At 43.4% G+C, this 20,236-nt stretch overlaps 1 protein-coding gene and 1 long non-coding RNA gene across 6 annotated transcripts in view; one reads left to right on the top strand and one right to left on the bottom strand.

The window, feature by feature from the left end:
- The window catches only part of CORO2A (coronin 2A), a 55,997-nt gene extending 40,872 nt beyond the window's left edge, over window positions 1-15,125 (top strand). For both annotated transcript variants that reach the window (XM_064405505.1, XM_064405506.1), the window contains exons 4-12: window positions 4,223-4,372; window positions 4,905-5,084; window positions 5,904-6,020; window positions 8,175-8,279; window positions 8,630-8,726; window positions 10,493-10,605; window positions 11,707-11,797; window positions 12,425-12,696; window positions 13,480-15,125. In XM_064405505.1, the coding sequence (XP_064261575.1) occupies window positions 4,223-4,372; window positions 4,905-5,084; window positions 5,904-6,020; window positions 8,175-8,279; window positions 8,630-8,726; window positions 10,493-10,605; window positions 11,707-11,797; window positions 12,425-12,696; window positions 13,480-13,608 (1,254 nt within the window). In that variant the 3' untranslated portion in view covers window positions 13,609-15,125. The remainder of the gene's footprint in view (window positions 1-4,222; window positions 4,373-4,904; window positions 5,085-5,903; window positions 6,021-8,174; window positions 8,280-8,629; window positions 8,727-10,492; window positions 10,606-11,706; window positions 11,798-12,424; window positions 12,697-13,479) is intronic.
- Window positions 15,126-15,733: 608 nt separating this feature from the next.
- Window positions 15,734-20,236, bottom strand: part of LOC135291379 (uncharacterized) — a 29,746-nt gene continuing 25,243 nt past the window's right edge. For 3 of the 4 annotated variants that reach the window (XR_010354184.1, XR_010354185.1, XR_010354182.1), the window contains exon 3: window positions 16,585-19,331. This is a non-coding gene — a long non-coding RNA (uncharacterized LOC135291379). Of the gene's footprint in view, window positions 19,332-20,236 lie in introns of all 4 variants that reach the window. The other variant, XR_010354183.1, reaches the window with a different exon arrangement.

Genomic DNA, 20,236 nt, shown 5'->3' with positions numbered 1-20,236 from the left:
TATGAGTTTAAAATGGAATGATATAGTTTAATCTCTTTGAAACTCTGTCTTTACTTTAAAAAAGCTTCAATACAACATTATCTGGACCAGCTCTTTCAGATTAATTCCCCACAGAGCAAGTTTGAGCTTGTTCCTGCAACTGAGTAGTTGCTCTCTAAAGTCATGCTGGATCAGTTGTGGTGAGGAATATGCATCATACAGTTCTGCAGTGGGTGCTTTGGCTGAAATTAGTGTGGTTAAGATGCAGACACTGTAGCAGTTGAAAGATTTGAGTTATGTTTGTAAGGCACAATTTAGCTCATATTTCCCTACTGGAAGGTCACATTCAAAAGGTCTTGTAAAAAGTGTGATGTTGGGTCTTTGATAGTGAGGACGTCTGACTAACTGCCATGCTTTTTTCCAGAGATCCCATGTGAGATCCCACTGGGTTTATTCTCACTCTGCCAGAGAGCATCAGGGAGGTTTCTCCTGTTATTTTCTCCAGACCTGGCTTGGTTCACATGCTCTGCCATTTCAGTTCTGCCAAAAAGTCACTCTCGATTATAAGCTTTTGTGATTGTCTTTCCTGTTTAGTGACTTGTCTTTTCTTGTTTGGATACTCCTTTGCCTTTTTTTTTTCCTTTTTTTTTTTTTTTTTTTTTTTTCTTCTTTTAAGGCTTCTTTCAGTTTCTGAACTGATGGTAAAGATTTTATTGCATCTTCCAACCTGTGTGCCAGGCTTTCATGCTGTCTCAGGAAGTATGGCATGGTATGACTTACTGTGGCAGGGGGCACCACCTTGGTCACTCTTTTGAGCCTCATATGAGAAATGAGCACACTCTATAAAAACATCCCACTGCAGTTTCAGAATCACAGAAGTGTTTGTGTTGAAGGGGAGATTTATTTCATCACCTCTCTAGGCAGAGCACCTGTTTGTGTTCTTCACTCCTCCTGTGGGGAATTTTTTTCCTTCCAGTGTAGTTAATGACTGCTGTATCCTGTCCGCCTACTGTGCATTTCAAGACAGAGCTTGGCTCTATTTTCTCCATAGTCTTGTAAGTATTGAAAGCTTTTATTAAGCTTTACCTGGAAGCTGTCTCTTCTCCCAGCTGAGCAAGCCCATCTCCCCCACCTTTTACTCGCAGGGTAAAGTGCTGTAGTCTCCTGAGCATCCTGGTGGACCTCCAGCATCTTTCTTGCACTGGGGGGTGCAAAACTGGATGCACTATCCCCAGCTTTCTTTCCAGTTTTCTCCAGAAACTTGACACTGGATCATTCCTCAGACTAAGGAATGGAAACACAGAGCATGTCACAGGTGTCAGTACCAAAAGTTATTTCAAGAAGTCTCTCTGTCTGTGACTGTACTCTCTTTTTACTACTCTCCCATGCTCATCCTAGCACCAGGAAATGATATCTTTGGGGTGACATGGTGTAGAGACATCTCCTCCCTGCCTGCTAAGTGGCAATGACAGCAGACTGTGTTTCTTGGTGTGACTGTCATAGCTGGACATTGGACGTCACTTCATCCATGCCCTACTAAAATCTTTGGGTTGCTCCAAGCCTTGATAAGATCTCTAATGCTACAGATCCTGTGGCCTCAGTACGTCCTTCTTCCAGGTGTTGAGGGTACTTCTAGTGAAAATGGGATGCCTCTGATCTCCAGGCATTGCCATATTGCCATATACATCCATTGCCTTTGATGCTCTCCTTTTGTACCTTCCAAGAGTTTGGCTCCATCTTCTCTGTGCCTTCATGCTATGTAGTTGAAGGGCAGCCAGAGACTGAACAAATTATTTTCTTTCAAGCACTCCTCAGATTTACTGTATTACTGCTTCATTCTCATCTCTTGTCTGCTGTTGGACTCGTTCTGTGGGGTCAGTATCTTGCTTAACCTGCCTGTTTTGGAGGGCTCAGATTGGACATACTGTTGAGATGTCTTCATGGCAATATTTCCTCTGTTTTAAGAGAAGTTTGAGAAAGGTTTTTTGGGGTCACAGAGGTGTCCACCATTTCCATTGGGCTGGACATAAGAGGAAAAGTCTTACTTCCAGTCTGTTTTTAAAAGCCTGGTTCTCTCCTCTATTTCTGAGCATTAAGTAAGCCACTGGGCAAGTAAGACTTGTGTGTAAGCATGCATCTAAGTGCTTACTGGGCTGGTCCTCCCTTTGAAGAAGGCTACAGGCTTCTGAGTAGATAATGGAAATTTCACTTCTCCCACATTTCTCATTTCTTGACTTTTAACCAGCCTTTCTGGAGCTTGCTTTGGTGGTACCACTGTTACCAAAAATCGGTAAAAATAAAAGCTTCTTAACACTAATGTAGCATTAAGTAGCAGACATTCTTTATTTAGCTGGGTGCATGAGGGGATATCTCCTCTGAAATATCATGCATGCTGACTACAAAAGAAACTCCTGTTTAGATACTATATTTTATGTACACAGTCACTGATTTTTTTCCTGAATAAACATATATATAACAATAATAATTTCCCTCAAATCAGTAACATATTTTCTCTCTCTTCTACACATGTGTTCTTCTGTCCTGGATATCTCTGGTCATCCCTGGTGGTCAATGACTCTCAAAGTCATACTTGACCACCCAGTCAAATGGTAAAAGTTGGCACAACTGGGCTGGTTGCTTTCCACTTCTTGCAGAATGGGCATTATGCAGTTATACAGGCCAGTGGTTTTTGAAGAATAGGCATTGTGTTAGCCTGCCAGGTGCAGACAATTTTTCATCTGACAGCACTACAGCTATCTTTTGTGGTGCATAGCTGGACCTACGTAGAATGGTACTTTTGGGCATGGGAAGGATTGTATGTTCTCTGGGAATAGTGAGTTCCAGTTCTCACTGCTGTTTCAGGTGGGCTTAGGGCTGAGGCCTATATGAATGCCCAGGGGCTGAGAGTTTGAGCTTATCCTCTTACACCTTCTGTTCTTCTTGGCAAATCATCAGGCATGAAAAGTTCAACTTGTTGAAGTTCTGCTGCCCTCTGGTTAGAGGGGCAACTCTGTGCCTTTTACTTCATTTTATCAGGCTTTCTTTGATGTAGCAGGGCAGACAGCTTATTCATGCTTGGGTTGTCCCTGCTTGCCCTGCAGGCCTGAGTCCAAGATCTGCTGATTCTGCACACTAAAAAACTGGCAATTTCCGCCATTTAATGCAGCCTCAGATTCCAGCCAGATGCTTCTCTCTGCTTTTGTCACCAACCATTTCACAGCACGAGGAGTGGATGGTTCATTCTAGGCAGCTCTTGTCAGCATGAACACAACTTATTTTTCACTATTCTAGTCTCTCAGCCCCACTCCTTTAGTGACAGCTGTGGAAACTGTAAGGAATCAATCAGTCTGATTATAAAGTGTGATGTTTTCTCTAACTACTGTAGAAGTTCATGTGAATACTGCTGGACTCTACAGCCATTATATTTCTGGTGGGCTTGATCCCTTATTGGAATAAACACTGCTGAGAAGGGTGCTTATGATGTTTTCCAGGAGGTCCCAGAATTTGGGTCTGCTTCTTACTTGTCTTAGAAAGAAGAGGTTCTCATCAACCAAACAATAGGAGACTTGGGCTGCTGTGGCTGATTTCCACAAACTGTGTTCCAAAGAGCATTTTGCTTTTGCTTCAGGCTAAGAAATAGATAAATTATGACACAAACATAGTAATTTTCATTGACCCAAATGATTAATCATCTGTTTGCATCCTAAATACTTGTGTTTCTAGGGTTAGTGTGAGAAGGCTCCTTTTATAACCATGTAAGTTCAGCCCATCTTGCTGGTTTCTGCTATTGTTTTCTTCCACCACAGGAGGACAGAACATTTTTGTCTTAATGCAGCATCCTTCTAGAAGGACCCAGAGCTGTAGGTGAGCCTGTTACAAGACAGAACACTCCCAGTGCTGAGTGGCTTCAGTGCAGTTAAGAGGCAAGATCTGGAGGATTAGTAGTTTATTTCTTCCCCTTCGGAATAACTTTTCATCATTGTCCTGACAGGTTTAAGGGTTGGCTTGCCAAATTTAAAGAAACTCTGGTAGGACTGCTCTCTGAAGATAGAACTTAAAGAGGAGTCTTGAGGTCCACAGTATAGTAAAGATACAAATTACAAGGACAGGCATTCAAAAAAGCCAGTTGCATTCCTATTCGCTACAAAGGGAATAGTAATTCCAAGGCAGTTAATAGCTATTGGTAAATTCTGAACTAGCTTCTCCTCAGGAATCTCACAAAGACCCATGCTGTGCCATTCAGGTTAAAATCTGGGACATCCCCAACCAGTTGCTAAAAGGAAACATTACCACTCCGAAGAAAGAACTAATTGGGCATGCTCGAAGAGTCGGTCTGATTGAATGGCATCCCACGGCTGATAACATCCTCTTCAGCTCTGGCTATGACTACAAGGTAGGTCTGTGCTCCTAGGACACCCTGTTTGGCTTGGTGTTTTGAAATTTGTTTTAATTTCAAGCTGTAAGATGGTACTAAAATGTCGAAGCTTTCTGCAGGGGTGAATTCTAATGTGACCCAAAGGCAAAAGGATATTGCTATAAGCCCAAAAGGACTGTCAAATTTTCTAGCCTTCTGATGAACTTCAGTCTACTCTGCACTTGTCATTTACTGAATTGGATACAGCATGCAATGCCATCCACTTTTCTTTGTGCTACTGCATATATATGCACTGATGTTGTCTATTTTTATGTACAAAATGTGGTTTCAAAGGAAATTAAATTATTAAATTAAATTAAATTATTGGACATACTTAGATGACATTGACACATTGCTGTTAATATCAGGAATTATTTTAAGTGTTGCAGAACAATCACTTATGATGGTAAGACCTGTACATGTAGAGAAAAGATGAAGAAGTGAATAGAGTACACAAAGTCCCTCATGTGAGGCAGCAAAGGGCTGATTTTAAAAATTATTTTTGCTCCAGATAATGATCTGGAACCTTGGTGTCTCGGCTGCTGTTCTTTCAAAGCCAGTGAAGATTCTTGATGCTCACAAAGATGTGGTCCTCTCCATGTCATTCAACACAGATGGCAGTCTCCTTGCCACTGCTTGCAGGGACAGAAAGATACGTGTGATAGACTCTCATGCTGGAACGGTCCTACAGGTAGGTTGGGTTCAGAGGCTTATGGTCCATCTGATCTCACCTCTTGGAGTGTTTCCTCTCCTGGGTAGCTTCATTGCCGTAAAAGACAATGCATCTGCATTTCCCAAGGCACTATATGATGCTGTTCCCTTCTATTTTCCATAGAATGCTTGCTGTCATTGATGAAAACAGGGATTTTGTATCTTGATACCATGTTCCTTGCTCCTTGAAACCTTACTTGGATTGTATTGCAGGAGATATAGGTATCTCCTGCAGCCCTCTGAAGGACATCATGGGAGGGAATGTAGAGATCAGGTGGACAGGTGGATGCAGGTGTATGTTTGTCCCAATGACAAATGTCCCAGTGGTTGTTCTTGTTGCCTGGATTTTGTTGGCTAGGTGCAGCTGGCTGCATTTTGTAGTTATTTGCATTTTGTACACAGGAAGTCCTGCCTGGAGCTACTAAAGACTGCTGTCTTGCAAATATGTGAATTTATAGTTAGAGAGGTGAGATTGGCTCAGCTGGTCAGAGCAGGGTGCTGATAACACCGGGATTGTGGGTTTAATCCCCATATGGGCCATTCACTTTAGAGTTGGACTTGATGATCTTTGTGAGTCCCTTTCACTCAGGATATTCTATGATGTGTTGTTGAGATTTTGGGAATGATCCTGAAGAGTTTAGGCCACTATTTTCAGATGCCTGGGAAATCCTGCTCACTGTTGTTCAGCTGGGCTAAGCAGATCTTTTGGATGTGAGTGAATGAGAGTTGTCAGGTAACATGAAATGTTGCTATGCAACAGATGTTGTCTTACTCATGCAGTGTCCTTTCTCTTCTACAGGAAGGAAACTACAAGTCTCACAGAGCCAGTAAAGTCTCATTCCTTGGAAACATGAAAATGCTATTTTCTACTGGAACATCTCGGTGGAATAATAGGCAAATTGCATTATGGGATCAAGTGAGTTGGACCAAAAATCTTAACCATACCAGCTTCTGTTTTCTATCTTTTGCTGTCACTTTAACTTTCCACCTGCCACATACAGAAGAAATTACTTACAACAGGAATTTAGAAATGATCTGTCAGATTCCTGAAGGGTGATAGGTCTTACTGGTGTGAGACATAACTGAGTTTCTGGAGAAGTTTTCAACACAGAAGCCTAAGAGAAAAAAATGAATGCTGTGCCCATGTCCTGGTTTTGGCTGGGGTGGAATTAACTTTCTTAGTAGTTGGCACCAGGTTGTGGTTTGGATTTAGTGTTGAAAGCACACTGATATTTTGAGGTGTTGCTAAGTAGTGCTTACCCTAAGACTTTTCAGTGTCTCATGCTCTGCCAGTGTGCAGGTGCACGAGAAACCGGGAGGGAGGATATCCAGGACAGCTGATCTGAACTGGCCAAAGGGATATTCTATACCATAGAACGTCATGCTCAACTGGGGGGACTTGGCCAGGAGCCATGGATTGCTACTCAGGGACTGGTTGGGCATTGGTCAGCGAGTGGTGAGTGGTTGTGTTGTCCATCACTTTTTTCTTGAGCTTTATCCCTCTCTCCCCCTTTTCTTTTCATTACTATTGTTATTGTTCTATATTTTGCCTTTTTTTTTCCAGTTACTGAACTGTTTGTATCTCAACCATGGGTTTACCTTTTTCTGATTCTCTTCCCCATCCCACCAAGGGGAAGGGAGCAAATGGCTGCGTGGTACTTAGTTGCCAACTGAGTTAAACCACAACAGTCCACTACAAGAAGAAATTGTTCAAAGGACCTCATGGTTACTGTAGCTCTCACTTAATGTGGCTCTTATTGGTCTTACTGGCAAACTGGTCCTGGAAAGAGAAATGAGCTCTAGACACAGCATACTCAGATGATACCCTCAAAGAAGAAAAGTGTGTCGGGTGTTTTTGATTTCTGATGATTCCTGATGGTAGAGTACTGAGGTAGTGCTTAATTGGTCATTTCCAAGACATCTGATCTCCTATCAGGATGGCTGCTAGCCTTATGAAACCCTGCTCTCATCTACCCTTTCATATGCAGTGAGATGTTTTTACTCTGTCAGCATCTAAATATGTCCCTCTGCATCAACCACCCTGCAGCACAATTTTTTGTCTCTTTGTAGTCATGCTTTGTTACCAGACAAAGCTGATAGACCAGGCCTACGATTTGCTATGTTTTGGCTATGTTTGGACATGGTTTCTTTGCACATGTGAGAGGCAAAGCACTATGCTGCTGTCTGAAGGCTTTCCACAATGCTAGGCAGTGCTGTGACACTTCATGGGTGTCATGTCAGGGTTTTACATGCATGGTTAAGAACACAGTGGGAAGATCTGTGAAGCAAGGTATGTAAAGCCTCCTTAGGAACAGGGACTGGCACAGAGCCTGCCGAGCAGGCCTCTTTCTCATGTCCACACCCGTCTTTGCATCTAAACAGAGGCTCTGGCTTACTGTAGCCTGAAGCTGGTCAGTTCTGCAGGAAAAAAAATGTGTGTTAACCCTATGCTAAATTCATGTTTATGTGAGAATCGCCACATGGACAGCCATAGGACACCAGAGTCTGCCCTGTCAGTCCTCCCAAAATCACTCCCTTCAGCAGTGCAGAGATAGCTTTGTACAAGACATGCAAGCTTTTCATATGGAGCGGTGTGCTGTGTCCTCCTACATGGCTTACCTCAAAAGGCCAGTGGGGAGGTTCTATCCTTGCAACAGGCACCTTCCCACTGTGCAATGCTGAGACTGCTTGGCTGATGTGGACTGCTCTTGTGCGTGGTGCACTGTCGTGAAAGTATTCCCTAGACTAGAGGTTTTGAGAGAATATGAGTAAAATTCAGTGTGAATTTTACACCAGTGGTGCAGGTGTACCCTGAAGGCCCCTTCACCTCCTGCAGTTTGGCCCATGTCAAGGCAGGCAATGTTTCTTACCATATCTATCCTGAAACGCCATCAGATGCCTGAGGTGTTATAGTGGTAGGAAGTTCAGTCAAGGGCCCCTGCTCAGGGCTGTGGATCATTACAGAGCTGTGTTCACATGCCACTGCCAGGTGGGGTTCAGGTGAGGTGTCCTGGACTTGCGGTGACTGACAGGTGATTGCAGCTGACTCTTTTTCCTGTGTCCTGCCCAGAATGACCTTTCTGTGCCTTTACTAGAGGAGGATCTGGATGGCTCCTCAGGACTGCTGTTTCCCTTCTATGACTCTGACACACACATGCTTTACTTGGTGGGAAAGGTAAGTTCTTTTCACATCAGCAAGTGCAGGCCTGTTTGATTCTGCTGTCAGCCTGTGTTGTGAAAGACTGAGATAAAAGATGCTCCTGAAGCACGTTAATCTAAGGATATGAGCAGATGTGGTGGGGCCAGAGGGTGCTTCGTCATCAGGCCACATTTACTACTTTTACAGATGTACCATGTTTATTATGGAGAGGTAAGCAGCTGGGTCCTAACCTTCCGGTAAAGGAGTTTGAGGATAAACATTTGTTTCATTGTTGATCCTGCATGACTTCTTGGGGCCAGGAATTCTTCTCAGACTGTTATGCTAAACAGCAGAGTCTGGCTGATGTTGATTTTCTTTGCCTTTAGGGTGACGGAAACATACGGTACTATGAGATAAGCCCTAAGAAGCCATACCTGAGCTACCTGATGGAATATCATTCTCACTTACCACAGAAGGGAGTTGGTGAGTGGCAGAATGTCTAATGTTACAAGAGGGTTGTGGTTTCTTCATTTTAGAGGCTGCCAGAGTCTAGGACCATCCAAAATACTGTTGAGAAAAGAGAATGGGTCAGGTTCCTCCACACAGGTTTACAGGTGCCTACAGTCAGCTTGGTGTAGCTCACCCGAATGTGATAGATGGTATTACAGGGTCAGAGCTGGGAAAGGGCCTTCTGACCAGCATGGGCTGGGCAGTTTTACCAGTCACTGCTACATCTCCTCTCACATACCTAGTCAAGGTGGAGAGGAGGATAGTCTGGATTTAAAGGCGGAGAATGCTCCTTGCTGTTTGTCAATGTGTTTCAAGATTTTTGTCTTTGAGCTCCATTTCCATCATTCCCACACTGTGATTTCTCTGGTAACAGATGATTCACAGCTTAATGCCTTCAGTCTTTATTGCTCATCTACCTTCTTTTTTACTGACATTTCCTATTTAGAACTAGATCTGTTATGATTAGGTCACCTCTCCTCCCTTGGAGACCCTTGCTTATTAACCTGTCTGTGTACTACCCACTGTTTAACTAATTCAAGTCAGAGAATTTAGCTTTCAGCCGTCAGACCTTATTGTTAACCCTTTCTTGAACCTGGTCTGGTCTACTCTGAATCATATTCCTCTACAGGATTTTAGGATCATTAACACTCCTCCACACTATCTGTGGACACTCCTGCTCTTAGAGAACATGGGTACGGATATTTGGCAGCACTGAATTTTGTGAGTGCAGGTTGCCTTAAAAAAATTAAAAGGAATATACTGTTTAAAACTTAACTGTAAGGATCTCCTCATTATTCAGTCTTTATAAGCCTTCCAGTACAATATCCGTATTTCTCATTGTCATAGTCTCCTTAAAAATAATTTCATGCAAAGTAAGTGTACAGATGTTTTTAAAACGTGAATTAAGTCTACTTCCCTAACCTGCTTTGTTGAGCTGATCAAGCATACTGCTAAGGTTATTGTACAAAAATTCCTTTTCCATGTTACCAAAACAAAATACTGTGTGGAGGAGTGGAATTTAGATTAACTTTTAAATGAATTCATAATGGAAAGTGTAACAGGCCTTCATGCAGAATCTACTGTTTAATGAAGTCACTGGGTATTAGTAGAAAACTAAGCTTGTGTGCCATGAAGCAAGGTCTACAAGCATAAGGAATTTCTTTTTTTTAAGGAGATTGATGTGGATGTAGCTTTGACCTATACAAGGTAATGAGAGAGAAACCCACTGAATTTATCAGGTACTTAGAGACCTTGTGTGGCTTAACCAATCCCTAAAACACAAATGGACAGAATCAATGTTCACACCCTTCTCATTCTCATTTCTGTTTTGGGGCAGCACTGGAGGAGGATACTTGCCTGGTAGGTATTTCAGCCATATAGAGCTGTTCTGGTGTTGTTTAGGTGTCCTGAAATTCCTTCCTAGTGATCCTGATACTTAAATCCTGTGGCATTACATGCCAGCTCTGCTCAGTTCTGCTCACTCTATTTGGAGCCCAGTAGAATGAATAAGGAACAGGAGGCTTAGCATGAAAACTATGCATGTATGTAACAACATGATCTGACAGAAAAAAATTAAATATTTAGTCTTGTCATTTCTGCCACTGAGTCAGTTTTGGATGCAGACCTCAAACCATGATCCTATGACTTCTTTCATTGTTTGATGACCCTTTTCACATGGCTGATGACATTAACTTTCCTAAGGAGATTTATACTCCACTTGTTTCGTGCTCTTCCCCCAGGAGTGATGCCAAAGAGAGGTCTTGATGTGGCAGCTTGTGAAATTTTCCGTTTCTACAAACTAATACCAACTAAAAGCCTGATTGAGCCCGTCTCCATGATTGTGCCTCGACGGGTAAGTCGACCTCATATCGTGTTCTTATCTGAGGCAAATATAATTGAAAAAATGAGGGCACTGCCCCCTCTCTGTGACTCTTGGGGGCAGGAGAATAGGTAGAACAAGAGATTTTTTCTCTCCTGGCATGGAGGACGTAGCTGGCCTGTTTCTGAGGCAGCCCTTCCAACAAACCCTATCTGGTAACTCAAGAGTTACTCAGGAGTTTACTTTGATTAATATCTGACTTTCCAAGACATGCTACCAGGTCTGCTAGCTCTCTGTAAACTTCTCCAATAGAATATGTTTGACATAATGACAAAAGAGGGAGACTGTTATGCCACCCCACCAATCTCCTTGTGGAAGGAAAAAGAATCACCCTGGTAAAACAGGAACTATGAATTCATGGGTCTCTACCCATTGGGTGGAGTTGTGTTACAGACGGTTGTTCTGCAGCATGTAAGGCATGACCCGTTGCACTGAGGGTGATGTAGGAGTAAGTCTCAGAGCTGGTGTCATTAGAGAAAGAAACAGGCCTTGAACCTGTAGCTAACCAAGGTAGCTCCTGTGTGACTGTGTGGGCATAGGTACATGGGAAGTGTCAGTATTGTGCTCTCTACTTCCAGAAAGTAAATAATATAATATAAAAATATATAATTATTTTTGAATATAAAAAGAAGGTATGAGTTCCTTGAATTCAGAGACACAGGAGAGCTAATGCTCACTGCAACTCCCAACCAGGCATGTTGCTCCAGCTTCATCTCCTTGGCCAGTTTCTGTCAGTTGATAATCAGCTGATGCTTTGGGGCTTGTCCATCCTTTGTATCCACGTTTTCGTCCTCAGGAACATTTTATGGGAGTTGAGTTAGCCTATGTCAATCTCCCCCTGTCTGAAGACTTTACCAGCATGAATTAAATTAGGCCTCCAGATTCTTCTGAGTTGAGGTGAGGAGCAGAGAGGTCCAGAGCAGGTGAAAAGACTTTATGTCCATGCCAGTGAGTGCTCATGACACTCCCTGTGCTGAAGGGGAATAAATTCATTTCTCCACCACAATCCGGTAAGAACCTCTTTAAGCCAAAATCTCACTGACATAGTTATTCTGGACTTTTGTTTGCTTCCAGTCGGAATCATACCAGGCAGATATCTACCCTATGACTGCAGCAGCCCAACCGGCACTGACAGCAGAAGAATGGCTCACTGGGATTAACAAAGGTCAGCACACATGGAGAGCTCCCCAGCCCTTCAGCTCCCCTGTGGATGTGATAACCTGGTCAGAGAGCGAGAAAGCTAGATAAGTTTTCTCAGAATTGGTCTGAGAGACTTTAGGGAGCTGAGATAAACAATGATAGCCAATTATTAAAAACAACCTGCAGGTGGTGTTTTTCTAGTATCTGTTTTCCTGTTATTCTCATAAGATTGTTTACAAATGGGCATCTTGTTAATTAGTCAATCAGGTGAAATGTATTGACTAAATGACCAATCAGGTCCACTTGTATTGACCAAGGTATAAAAAGAAGGGGTTCAGTAAAGATGGGAGGTGTTTATGCCAGTTAGCCTTCTGTCTGTCTGTGTCATTTGTGGCGCTTCCCCAGGGCTCAGGTAAGCTTCTGCCAGCTCTCTTGCCTATTACCTACCAGGGAAAGAAGGAAAATATGTACACAGTAAATATGGCTGGAAGTTAAAATAATTTGTTGGCTGTAAATTCTGGAAGCTGCTCCAGTCAGGTGCTTCCTTGTTTATCTCTGAATGAATTGGTTAAAGCTGGTTGTTAATATGATTTGCTTACTGATAACTTTTGAGTGTGATTTGGGAGTGCTCACTTGTCTCCTCCCTTCCTAGGGCCTCTCTTGGTATCTTTGAGACCAAATTCTGAAGGTGTGAAGTCCCTACCACAGTGTCTTGAGCCGGAGTCCCCCATAGGAGCCACTGACCTGAGCCAGCAGCAGGAAGCACAAGGAAGGATGTCACTGGAGGACAAGGAGATGCCAAGAGAGATTGAAAGTAGGAGAAAAAGGCAGAAAGTGGATGAGAGTCTGCCAGAAAATGAGCAAATATCCCTCTTCAATGGCTTTGACATATTTGAGCGTCCACCACCAAAAACTGAAAGTGAGGTATGAATGTCTGGGGTGAAGGGTTGGGACTACAGGGGAAGCTAAAAGCCAGATGATGAAAGAATCCCATTCACATGGTGGCAATTCAGGGAGGATTTATTTTGCCCGCCTGACTCAATGCAAGTTCTTTGTGGTGGCAAAAACTCTGCCTGCCCTGACTGCCACAAGGGAAGCAGAAATGCAGCCCAGCAGCACCCTATCTGAGGGGGTCTGGAAAGGAGGGGGCAGTCAGCATTCTCACTTCCTAGGCATTCTTGTGGCACAGACCTGCCTGGTAATTGGCTGGGCACAAGGAAGTCCTTCTGGAGAAGAGAAGGGGGTTTATGCAGGATAACCTGTTGATGAGAACTGCAGTTAGCAAGCCTATTTTCCAGAAAATATGACTGCCACACCCTGTGGTGTGGAAAATTATGTTTTCCCACACGTTTTTGAGCTGGCATCTCAAGGTTACAGGAGGAGTCCTTGTAGAACTGAGTGCTCTGCTGCATGCATAGTGAAAGACAATGCTAGTCCCAACTGGAAGAAGAAAAAAAAGGATTTGTCCAAGGTCAGAGAAGGAAATGTGGCAGACCCAGGAATTTAGACTCCAAATACTTCCTGTGAAACATATGCAGTCACAGCTCAATCTAGTGGACAACAGGAGCACTGCTGATATTTTCTGCTGGTTGAAGGCCTCCTCCTTAGATATTTCTCTCAGAAGTGACGTGACAACTCTGGTGGCATTGTCAGGTTAAGCATATGTTTTCTTAGTGTAAAGTAAATAAAATGTGTGTTTTCTTACAGCTTTTACAGATGTATTACCGGCAACAGGAAGAAATCCGTCGACTGCGTGAGTTGGTAATCCAGCGAGATATCCAAATTAAACAGATGACACTGCAGTTCAGAAACCTCCGCCTGGATACAGACAATTAATGAGGTTGCTGGCCTACAGCTCTTTGTACCCCTGGACACAGCAGGAGTCTCCATTTCCTGCAGATAACTCCTAGATTTTTTACTGGGGATAAAATTGATATTTCAGGCAGCATGGACTTCCCTGGCTTGTGGTGGTCACATTTCCCTAATCACCATACAGTTTTTGATGGACTTGCTGCGCTCCTTCAGGCTCCCATTGCTTACCTGCTCACCAATGTCAGAAGCTTGTGTATTAATGCTAGTGAGACACTCTGGAAAGTCTTGCTCTTTTGGTCCTGGAGAAGTTACATGTTAAGCTCTAGGAATGACCTGTTTTGCTGCCCCTCCCCTGACAGGAGAATGGGAGGCTGAAGGCAGCTACCAGCTTCTTTTCTTGCCCTGGGGCCCAGCAATGTGGCTCCTGTGGCTACTGACCCCTTGCTCAGGCAGTCAGCTCTGCTGAGCTCCAGAGGCCCCTCTTAGCTTCAAAGTGATCCTTATGCACCCCTCTCACCTCACAGCTTGGCCCTGCCCCCAGGTGGTTCAGGAAAGCTGTGGATGCCCTGACCTGGTGCTGGGGATAAAACCATTCTGGGGGCTGCACTGGGGATGCCAAGGGCCAGCACTCTTGTGATGTGAAAAGGAGAGTTGGTGTTGGTTGTCCTACATTAAAAAGGTCATGGTGTGGGCTAGTTCTTACCAGAGAAGCTGAAGAGTCTCTCTGTCATGTGAGTTAGTGGCCTTCTTTCCCTTCTTCTGCCAAAGACCAGCTGCAGTCAGCTGGGGGTTATCAGAGATTGAGAACAACATTTAAAGCTGCAAGGTGTTGACAGTGGGGGAATTTGCTAAGAGGGCTTAAAAGAATGAGTGGAGAGTTGGATCAAAGAACACTGAGAGCAGCCTTGCAATGCCACTGGCCTTTAACTGCCTCAGCACACTTGGGTCAAACTCATCTGGTTCCACAAATGTGTACAAACAGGATGTTGAAGCATACCTTAACCTGCTTCTCCCTGTTTTGATCCTCCCTAATCTGCCCCAGGCCGCTGCAGGCATTTCAGCAATGGTGCTAGAAGTGTTGTGTCAACCACAATAAGATCACAGGGCTGTGGCCAGTCATGAACAGCCCTCCAGGACTGCTGGAGTATCACTTGTCCTTAATGCCTGCAGTTGCTGCTTCCCTTCACTCCCAGGTGCCAGCACTTTGTCCCACTCCTGCAGCTGTCTACAGCTGCAGGTTCCCTTTTGCCAGCTGTATTGTGCAGCCCCCTGCATCCTCCTGTGGCCACATTGATCTGTGCCCTTCTGCACCAGCTCTCTGGCTCAATGCTGGACCTTACGGAGATGTCTTAAACCCAGGCAGAGCAAGCAAACACTGTTTAATCTGTAACTGTGCACCTTTGTTGTGGCACATAGAAATCATGGAATCAACTAGGTCCAGGGGATACGTCTAGGACACATCCTTGTCACCAGATGTGTTTTACTGGCTGCATTTTCTTTTGCTTTTTGTTATTTTCATATGAAATAAATTATTTAAATTATTTCCAAAGTAAAGTGATTTTTCTTATAAAAATAATCAGGGGATTTTGCAATCTCTTGAACATTTTTCTATGGCTGACTAGCATAGAGAATGGGGCCACTATGGTTCTTATCCTTGGGTTTTGTTGATTTCAGCATTTATGGAAAAGAAAGTGCTTTTATTTAGGCTTTGGTGAGACTATTTAATCAAAACTTCTTTTTTAGACAGTATGCCTGTAAAAGCATGGACTGTGAAATGTATTTAAATTTGGAGCTTAACTGCAACCACTAATCTTTTACTGGAAAAAACCTTGAGGAAATGGAGCTATGCATTCATGATCTGTGCCTAAATAGTATTGAATGATCATTCTAACAGTTTCAAAACTCCTGAAAGCTTTATAAAAAACTGTTGAACATGGGGATAAAAAACAAATCTGTGCAATGAAAAGCAAATATAACTGAATAATAAATGTATTTAGAGTTTTGCATTTTGATACATGCAAGATTATTTTTTTATTACTGTATTTTTGAAGTGACTGAAACTTAAGCTCAATCAAGGTCAGAAGGGAGTGTCACCTACTGTCTATTTTGCTTGCATCAAGCTGTGGCCTTACATTAGTAAGTGGGTTTTATGCAGATGGCCCTTTTTACGTCGTTCCTAGTTGCCCTTGATGCCACAAAGGGGCGGCCATTGCACACTGTTCTGAATTGCTGTGTGTGTTGCCTTGAGTGAACTCAGTCCTGCTGGAGATGCATTCTGTGTGGTGAGGTGTTTGCTGCTGTCTTGCAATCTTGGTTCTTGTGCAGTACAACTCGGACCAGGCTCTTTTAGATATTCCACATGAAGAGGGTTGAATGCGTTATTACCAAATTTACTTATTTGAAGACAGCATTTTGATTTAGCAGACTGAAGCAGCATGGACAAAGCATGAGACAGTACCTGCAACCTGCAGCTAGGTCACAATACAAGCAAAATTCCAATTACGCTTACTGTCATGATGCTGGGTATTTCCAGTCACCAGGAAAAAATGTGTGGTCTGAAGCCAGCTCAAGTCGGTAGTCTCTTTAAAGCTCATTTTGTTGTTTTTGTTTTGCTTTGTTTTCCTCTGATTCCCATGGGCATGGTAGCCCATGGTGATGGAAATCTGAAGAACCATCGCTTGTGCTCATGTCCTCGGAGCTGTCTTTCACCGCAGTGGTTTGTTGATCTGTTACAGCTTTGGGCATGGAAATGCTCATGGCTGCATTTACGATGTAATTTTAAATGGTTTTTTTAGCACATTTTAGGGCAGTGTAAGGAGAAACAATGGTGGAAATTGCTGTAGGAAGACTGTGCTGGGAACTTATGTGCATCTGCCATGTCATCAGGACACTGTGACCTCCTGGTCTTGTAAGGAACCTTGTGCTGGTGAGAGTGCCTGGGCAGGCACTGTGTCCCTCCTCAGGGGCTGATACAGTCTCACTGCTCAGAACAAAGCCTAGAAAAAGCCAGCAGCAGGCACATTTTTGTGGGAGGAAGAGCCTGCAGCGCCTTTGCAACTCTGGTGTTATGGGCTGTTTAACCTCAAAGACAGAGTAAAACACAGCCCTGTAGTGTTAGCTTGCCTGCTGGATTTAGAAACACAACACTTCACATCTTCACCCTCTACTCCAGGGCAGCTGTCAACTGCAAAATAAAACCTAGACAGTAGTTTTCATTCTCATTTTACTTCTCTTCTTGCAAGGCTGTACCCTTGGTGTTCTCAAGGAGCTGCAAGGAGAGGAGAGCATGGACATGATGCCCTCTCGTTTGCTCTGCAGTGGGAAGCAGCAGATCACCCTTGTTGTCTTGGGCTGGGTAGCATCCATCCCTAGGACAGGGTGGATGCGAGCTGCAGGGGGGCACTGAAGTGAAGTTGCAGAATCAGGAATTGCCCCTTGGACATGCTGCAGCACTATTTCAGAGCACGATCTCTGAGCTTGTGCTGGAGCCACTGCGGTCTGTCTACAACTTGTCTGTACGGGGAGCTTAGGACTGGACTTAGCACGCCTCACTAGCACTGAAGGTACAGGAAGGACAAATTCCCCTGAGCTGCTCTTAATGCACTTCTAAATACAGCTAAGGATAGTAATGGTCATTTTTGCAAAAGGCCAGTGCTGCTGGTTCAAGCTCAGCTTAATGTCCAGAAGGACCTCACAGAACTTCTCTGCAAAGCTGCTTGTCAGCTTCACAAGTCCCCAGCTTGTGCCAGTGTGTGGAGCTACTCCCCCTTACCTGCAGGATGGTGCAATTGCTCTTGCTGTGCTTTATCACATTCCTCCCTGTCCAGCTCTGCATTTTGCTGCTTGAGGTTCCTCTGAAGTGCAGCACAGCTGTCTACTGCACTTTCCACTCCTTCCACTTTTATATGCTCTCTAAATTTGCTTGAGTCTGTGCTGTCCCATCCTGCAGGTCACTAAGGGAGAGGTTCAACAGCTTTGGATTTGTTTTGTAAACAGTTTTTGGTTTTCTGCTCAGAAATCCAGGCTGACTACTCCTGAGTACCTTCTGATTCTTCATGCTTTTGTAAATGCTCTCCAAGAGGATTTTCTCCAACATCTTCCAAAGGATTGCATGAAGCTGTAGATCATTCATCTTCTTCCTTACACGGTTAGAAGGCAGGGCTGACAGTCATTTGCAACTTTTCTGACTCACCTCCACCTTTCAAAGAACACTGAGAGCGGCCTTGCAATGCCACTTCACCTGCCTCAGCACACTTGGGTCATACCCATGTGGTTCCACAAATATGTGTACATACAGGACATTGAAGCACACCTTAACCTGCTTCTCCCTGTTTTGATCCTCCCTAATCTGGTATACAGTAGGTATGTGCTTATCTACCTCAACAATATCTGTTTTGCTCTGCTAGCTTTCCCTCTCCTTAGAACCTGGTTATGTTCTTCCAATTCTCACCATGGCTGCCACAGTTGTGGGAATCAGAAGTCTGCTATGAGAAGCAGCTCTGCAACCAGTGGTTCATGCACAATTTCTTCTGAGGCCTCTTTGGGCACAATGGAGAAAATCACTTCCGTGTCCACACTCTTCAGCAGCTCCCCTCTAGCCTGCTAGTTACACTTGATAATTTTCAGGTCACCCTTGGTGGTGTCTTTGGCACACGTGAAAAGGCACCACTGCATAGTAGAAGACCAGATAAGCCTTGGTAGCCTCTCCACAGCATGGTCAATGAAAGCCCTACACAAGCAGCAAATCTCCCTAAATGATAAATCTGATCAGCAGATATGAGGCTTCTGGCCCCTGTAGTGGACAGCAATGTTCCTCTATCTATCACTTGTCATTTCCTTCCAGTTGTTTTAAGTGGCTCACATGAACCTTGGAAACCCCTTTCTGTTGGTCCTACCAAGGCTGGGACTGAGACTACATGGTTAGAGCTATCATGCCTAAAATTCTGCATCTCTGAGCTACTGGCAATTGCTGCTTCTGTCAGCAAAGTACTCTCTCCTGAGTAAGATATTTGTGGAGAATTAGAGGAAAAAAAATATGATTTTAATTTTCTGTGTCACAACACAGCAAACATTATGCCCAGTTCTCTCCAAATCCTTGTTTGTGACAAAATGATGCACAATAATCTGTTTAAGCAAGTTCTTAAAATGAATGCATGCATAAATGAATTTTGTTTTCTCTTTGGTTGTTTTCGCTCCTGTTGTTTTAGCATGTTTTATCTTAAGTAGAAATTTGCACATCCAGTAACTCTGATCCCACCATAAATACCCCTTGAGGATTCTCAGAGGAAGGGGCTTAATAGCAGAAAGAGTTATCTGTGTTTTTTGTCTTTCTCAGTGCTTAGTCATGGTATTGATATGGAGATATGGATAGCATATGTGAGGGGCATTAGAAGTGGATAGAGGCAGCATAATTTTATTTCCTTTAACAGTAGAGAGCTTGGGCCTTCATCTGCTTTGAATGTTACCTCATATTCTTCTCTCTGTATTAGAGTGAGTGACTGGGCTTCTGCTTTGTGTTGGATTTGATGCTTTATATTTTTACCATCTTGACTCGTGTGGATATATTTGATCAGATCTTTCAAGGTCTATGGGAATACCATCATTACCTTACCTCAGCTTCAGGTCTTTACATGCCAAAATGGAATCTTTGCTCTGTATCTCTGCAGGACTTGATGTGAACAAATTTGAGCAAGGAACGAAAAATTCTGGTTAGTAAACCTGAGGAGTAGTCTGTAGTGTAGAATCACCTAAAAATGAAGGTAAAGTGTTTTGAATCAGACCTTACTTCCTGCTGATAACCTTTACAGAACACATCAGCTTCTTTGACTTAATGCAATCTGGGAAGCTTAATTTCTAGGTCAGTTACAGTGTATCTTATTGTGATGCAAAATGTTTAAGTACATTTTTTGACAGAGCCCGGGACTATGGATTCTTCAATTTTCACAAAGATGTTCCTACAGAATTTTTTCATGTGAGTTTACCTGAACCTTTTGCAAAAAGTATGTTTAATATGCCAATTGTGAGTTGTGAGGCAGCTTATTTTGGAAGATTTCAATGAAATTCTGCTCAAGCACTATTTTCATGAAGAAGGGAAGATGCTTTGTCCCAGCTGGAAAAGTGGTAGAAGTAGTAGCATTTATGGCCAGGTGCAAAATGAGAAACAGATTTTACTTTCTATTGCCGCTGAAAGTGGTTGAAAACAGATTCAAAGGAGGGACTGTGTTTTCCTAAGGCTCAGTTACTCTGATTTGAAGTGTGTCACACATTTTTCTACACCCATAAATTTTGTCTGCTCATAAACCCGCAATTGCTTTTGCTAGTGGTAAAGTTAAAAGTGCACTCCTTCTCAAGCCAAATACATTTTTAGGGAAGGGAAGCACACTGAAAAAGTGAGGGGCAGATGACAGTGCATGCCTTTTGTCTGAGAGGAGTGGTGAAAAGGAATACAGTTGCCATATCAAAGAATATTTTGAGTTGAAAGGGATCTCTGAGTGCAGCTTTTAAGTGTATGGCCCTTGTTTTTAGGGCCACAGAAGTAGATCATAGCAGTTCATACTCAGGTTCTTAGAGTGCTTTTGTCCCTGACCCTTATGCCTAGGGGGTTGTAATAATTCTTTAGGAAGCTCTATAAGCCTCTGGAAGTGAAAAGAAA

This window comes from Passer domesticus, chromosome Z (assembly GCF_036417665.1).
Source record: "Passer domesticus isolate bPasDom1 chromosome Z, bPasDom1.hap1, whole genome shotgun sequence".
Taxonomy (NCBI): domain Eukaryota; kingdom Metazoa; phylum Chordata; class Aves; order Passeriformes; family Passeridae; genus Passer; species Passer domesticus.
Note: the sequence above shows the minus strand (reverse complement) of the source record. Positions and strands in the feature narration are given on the sequence as shown.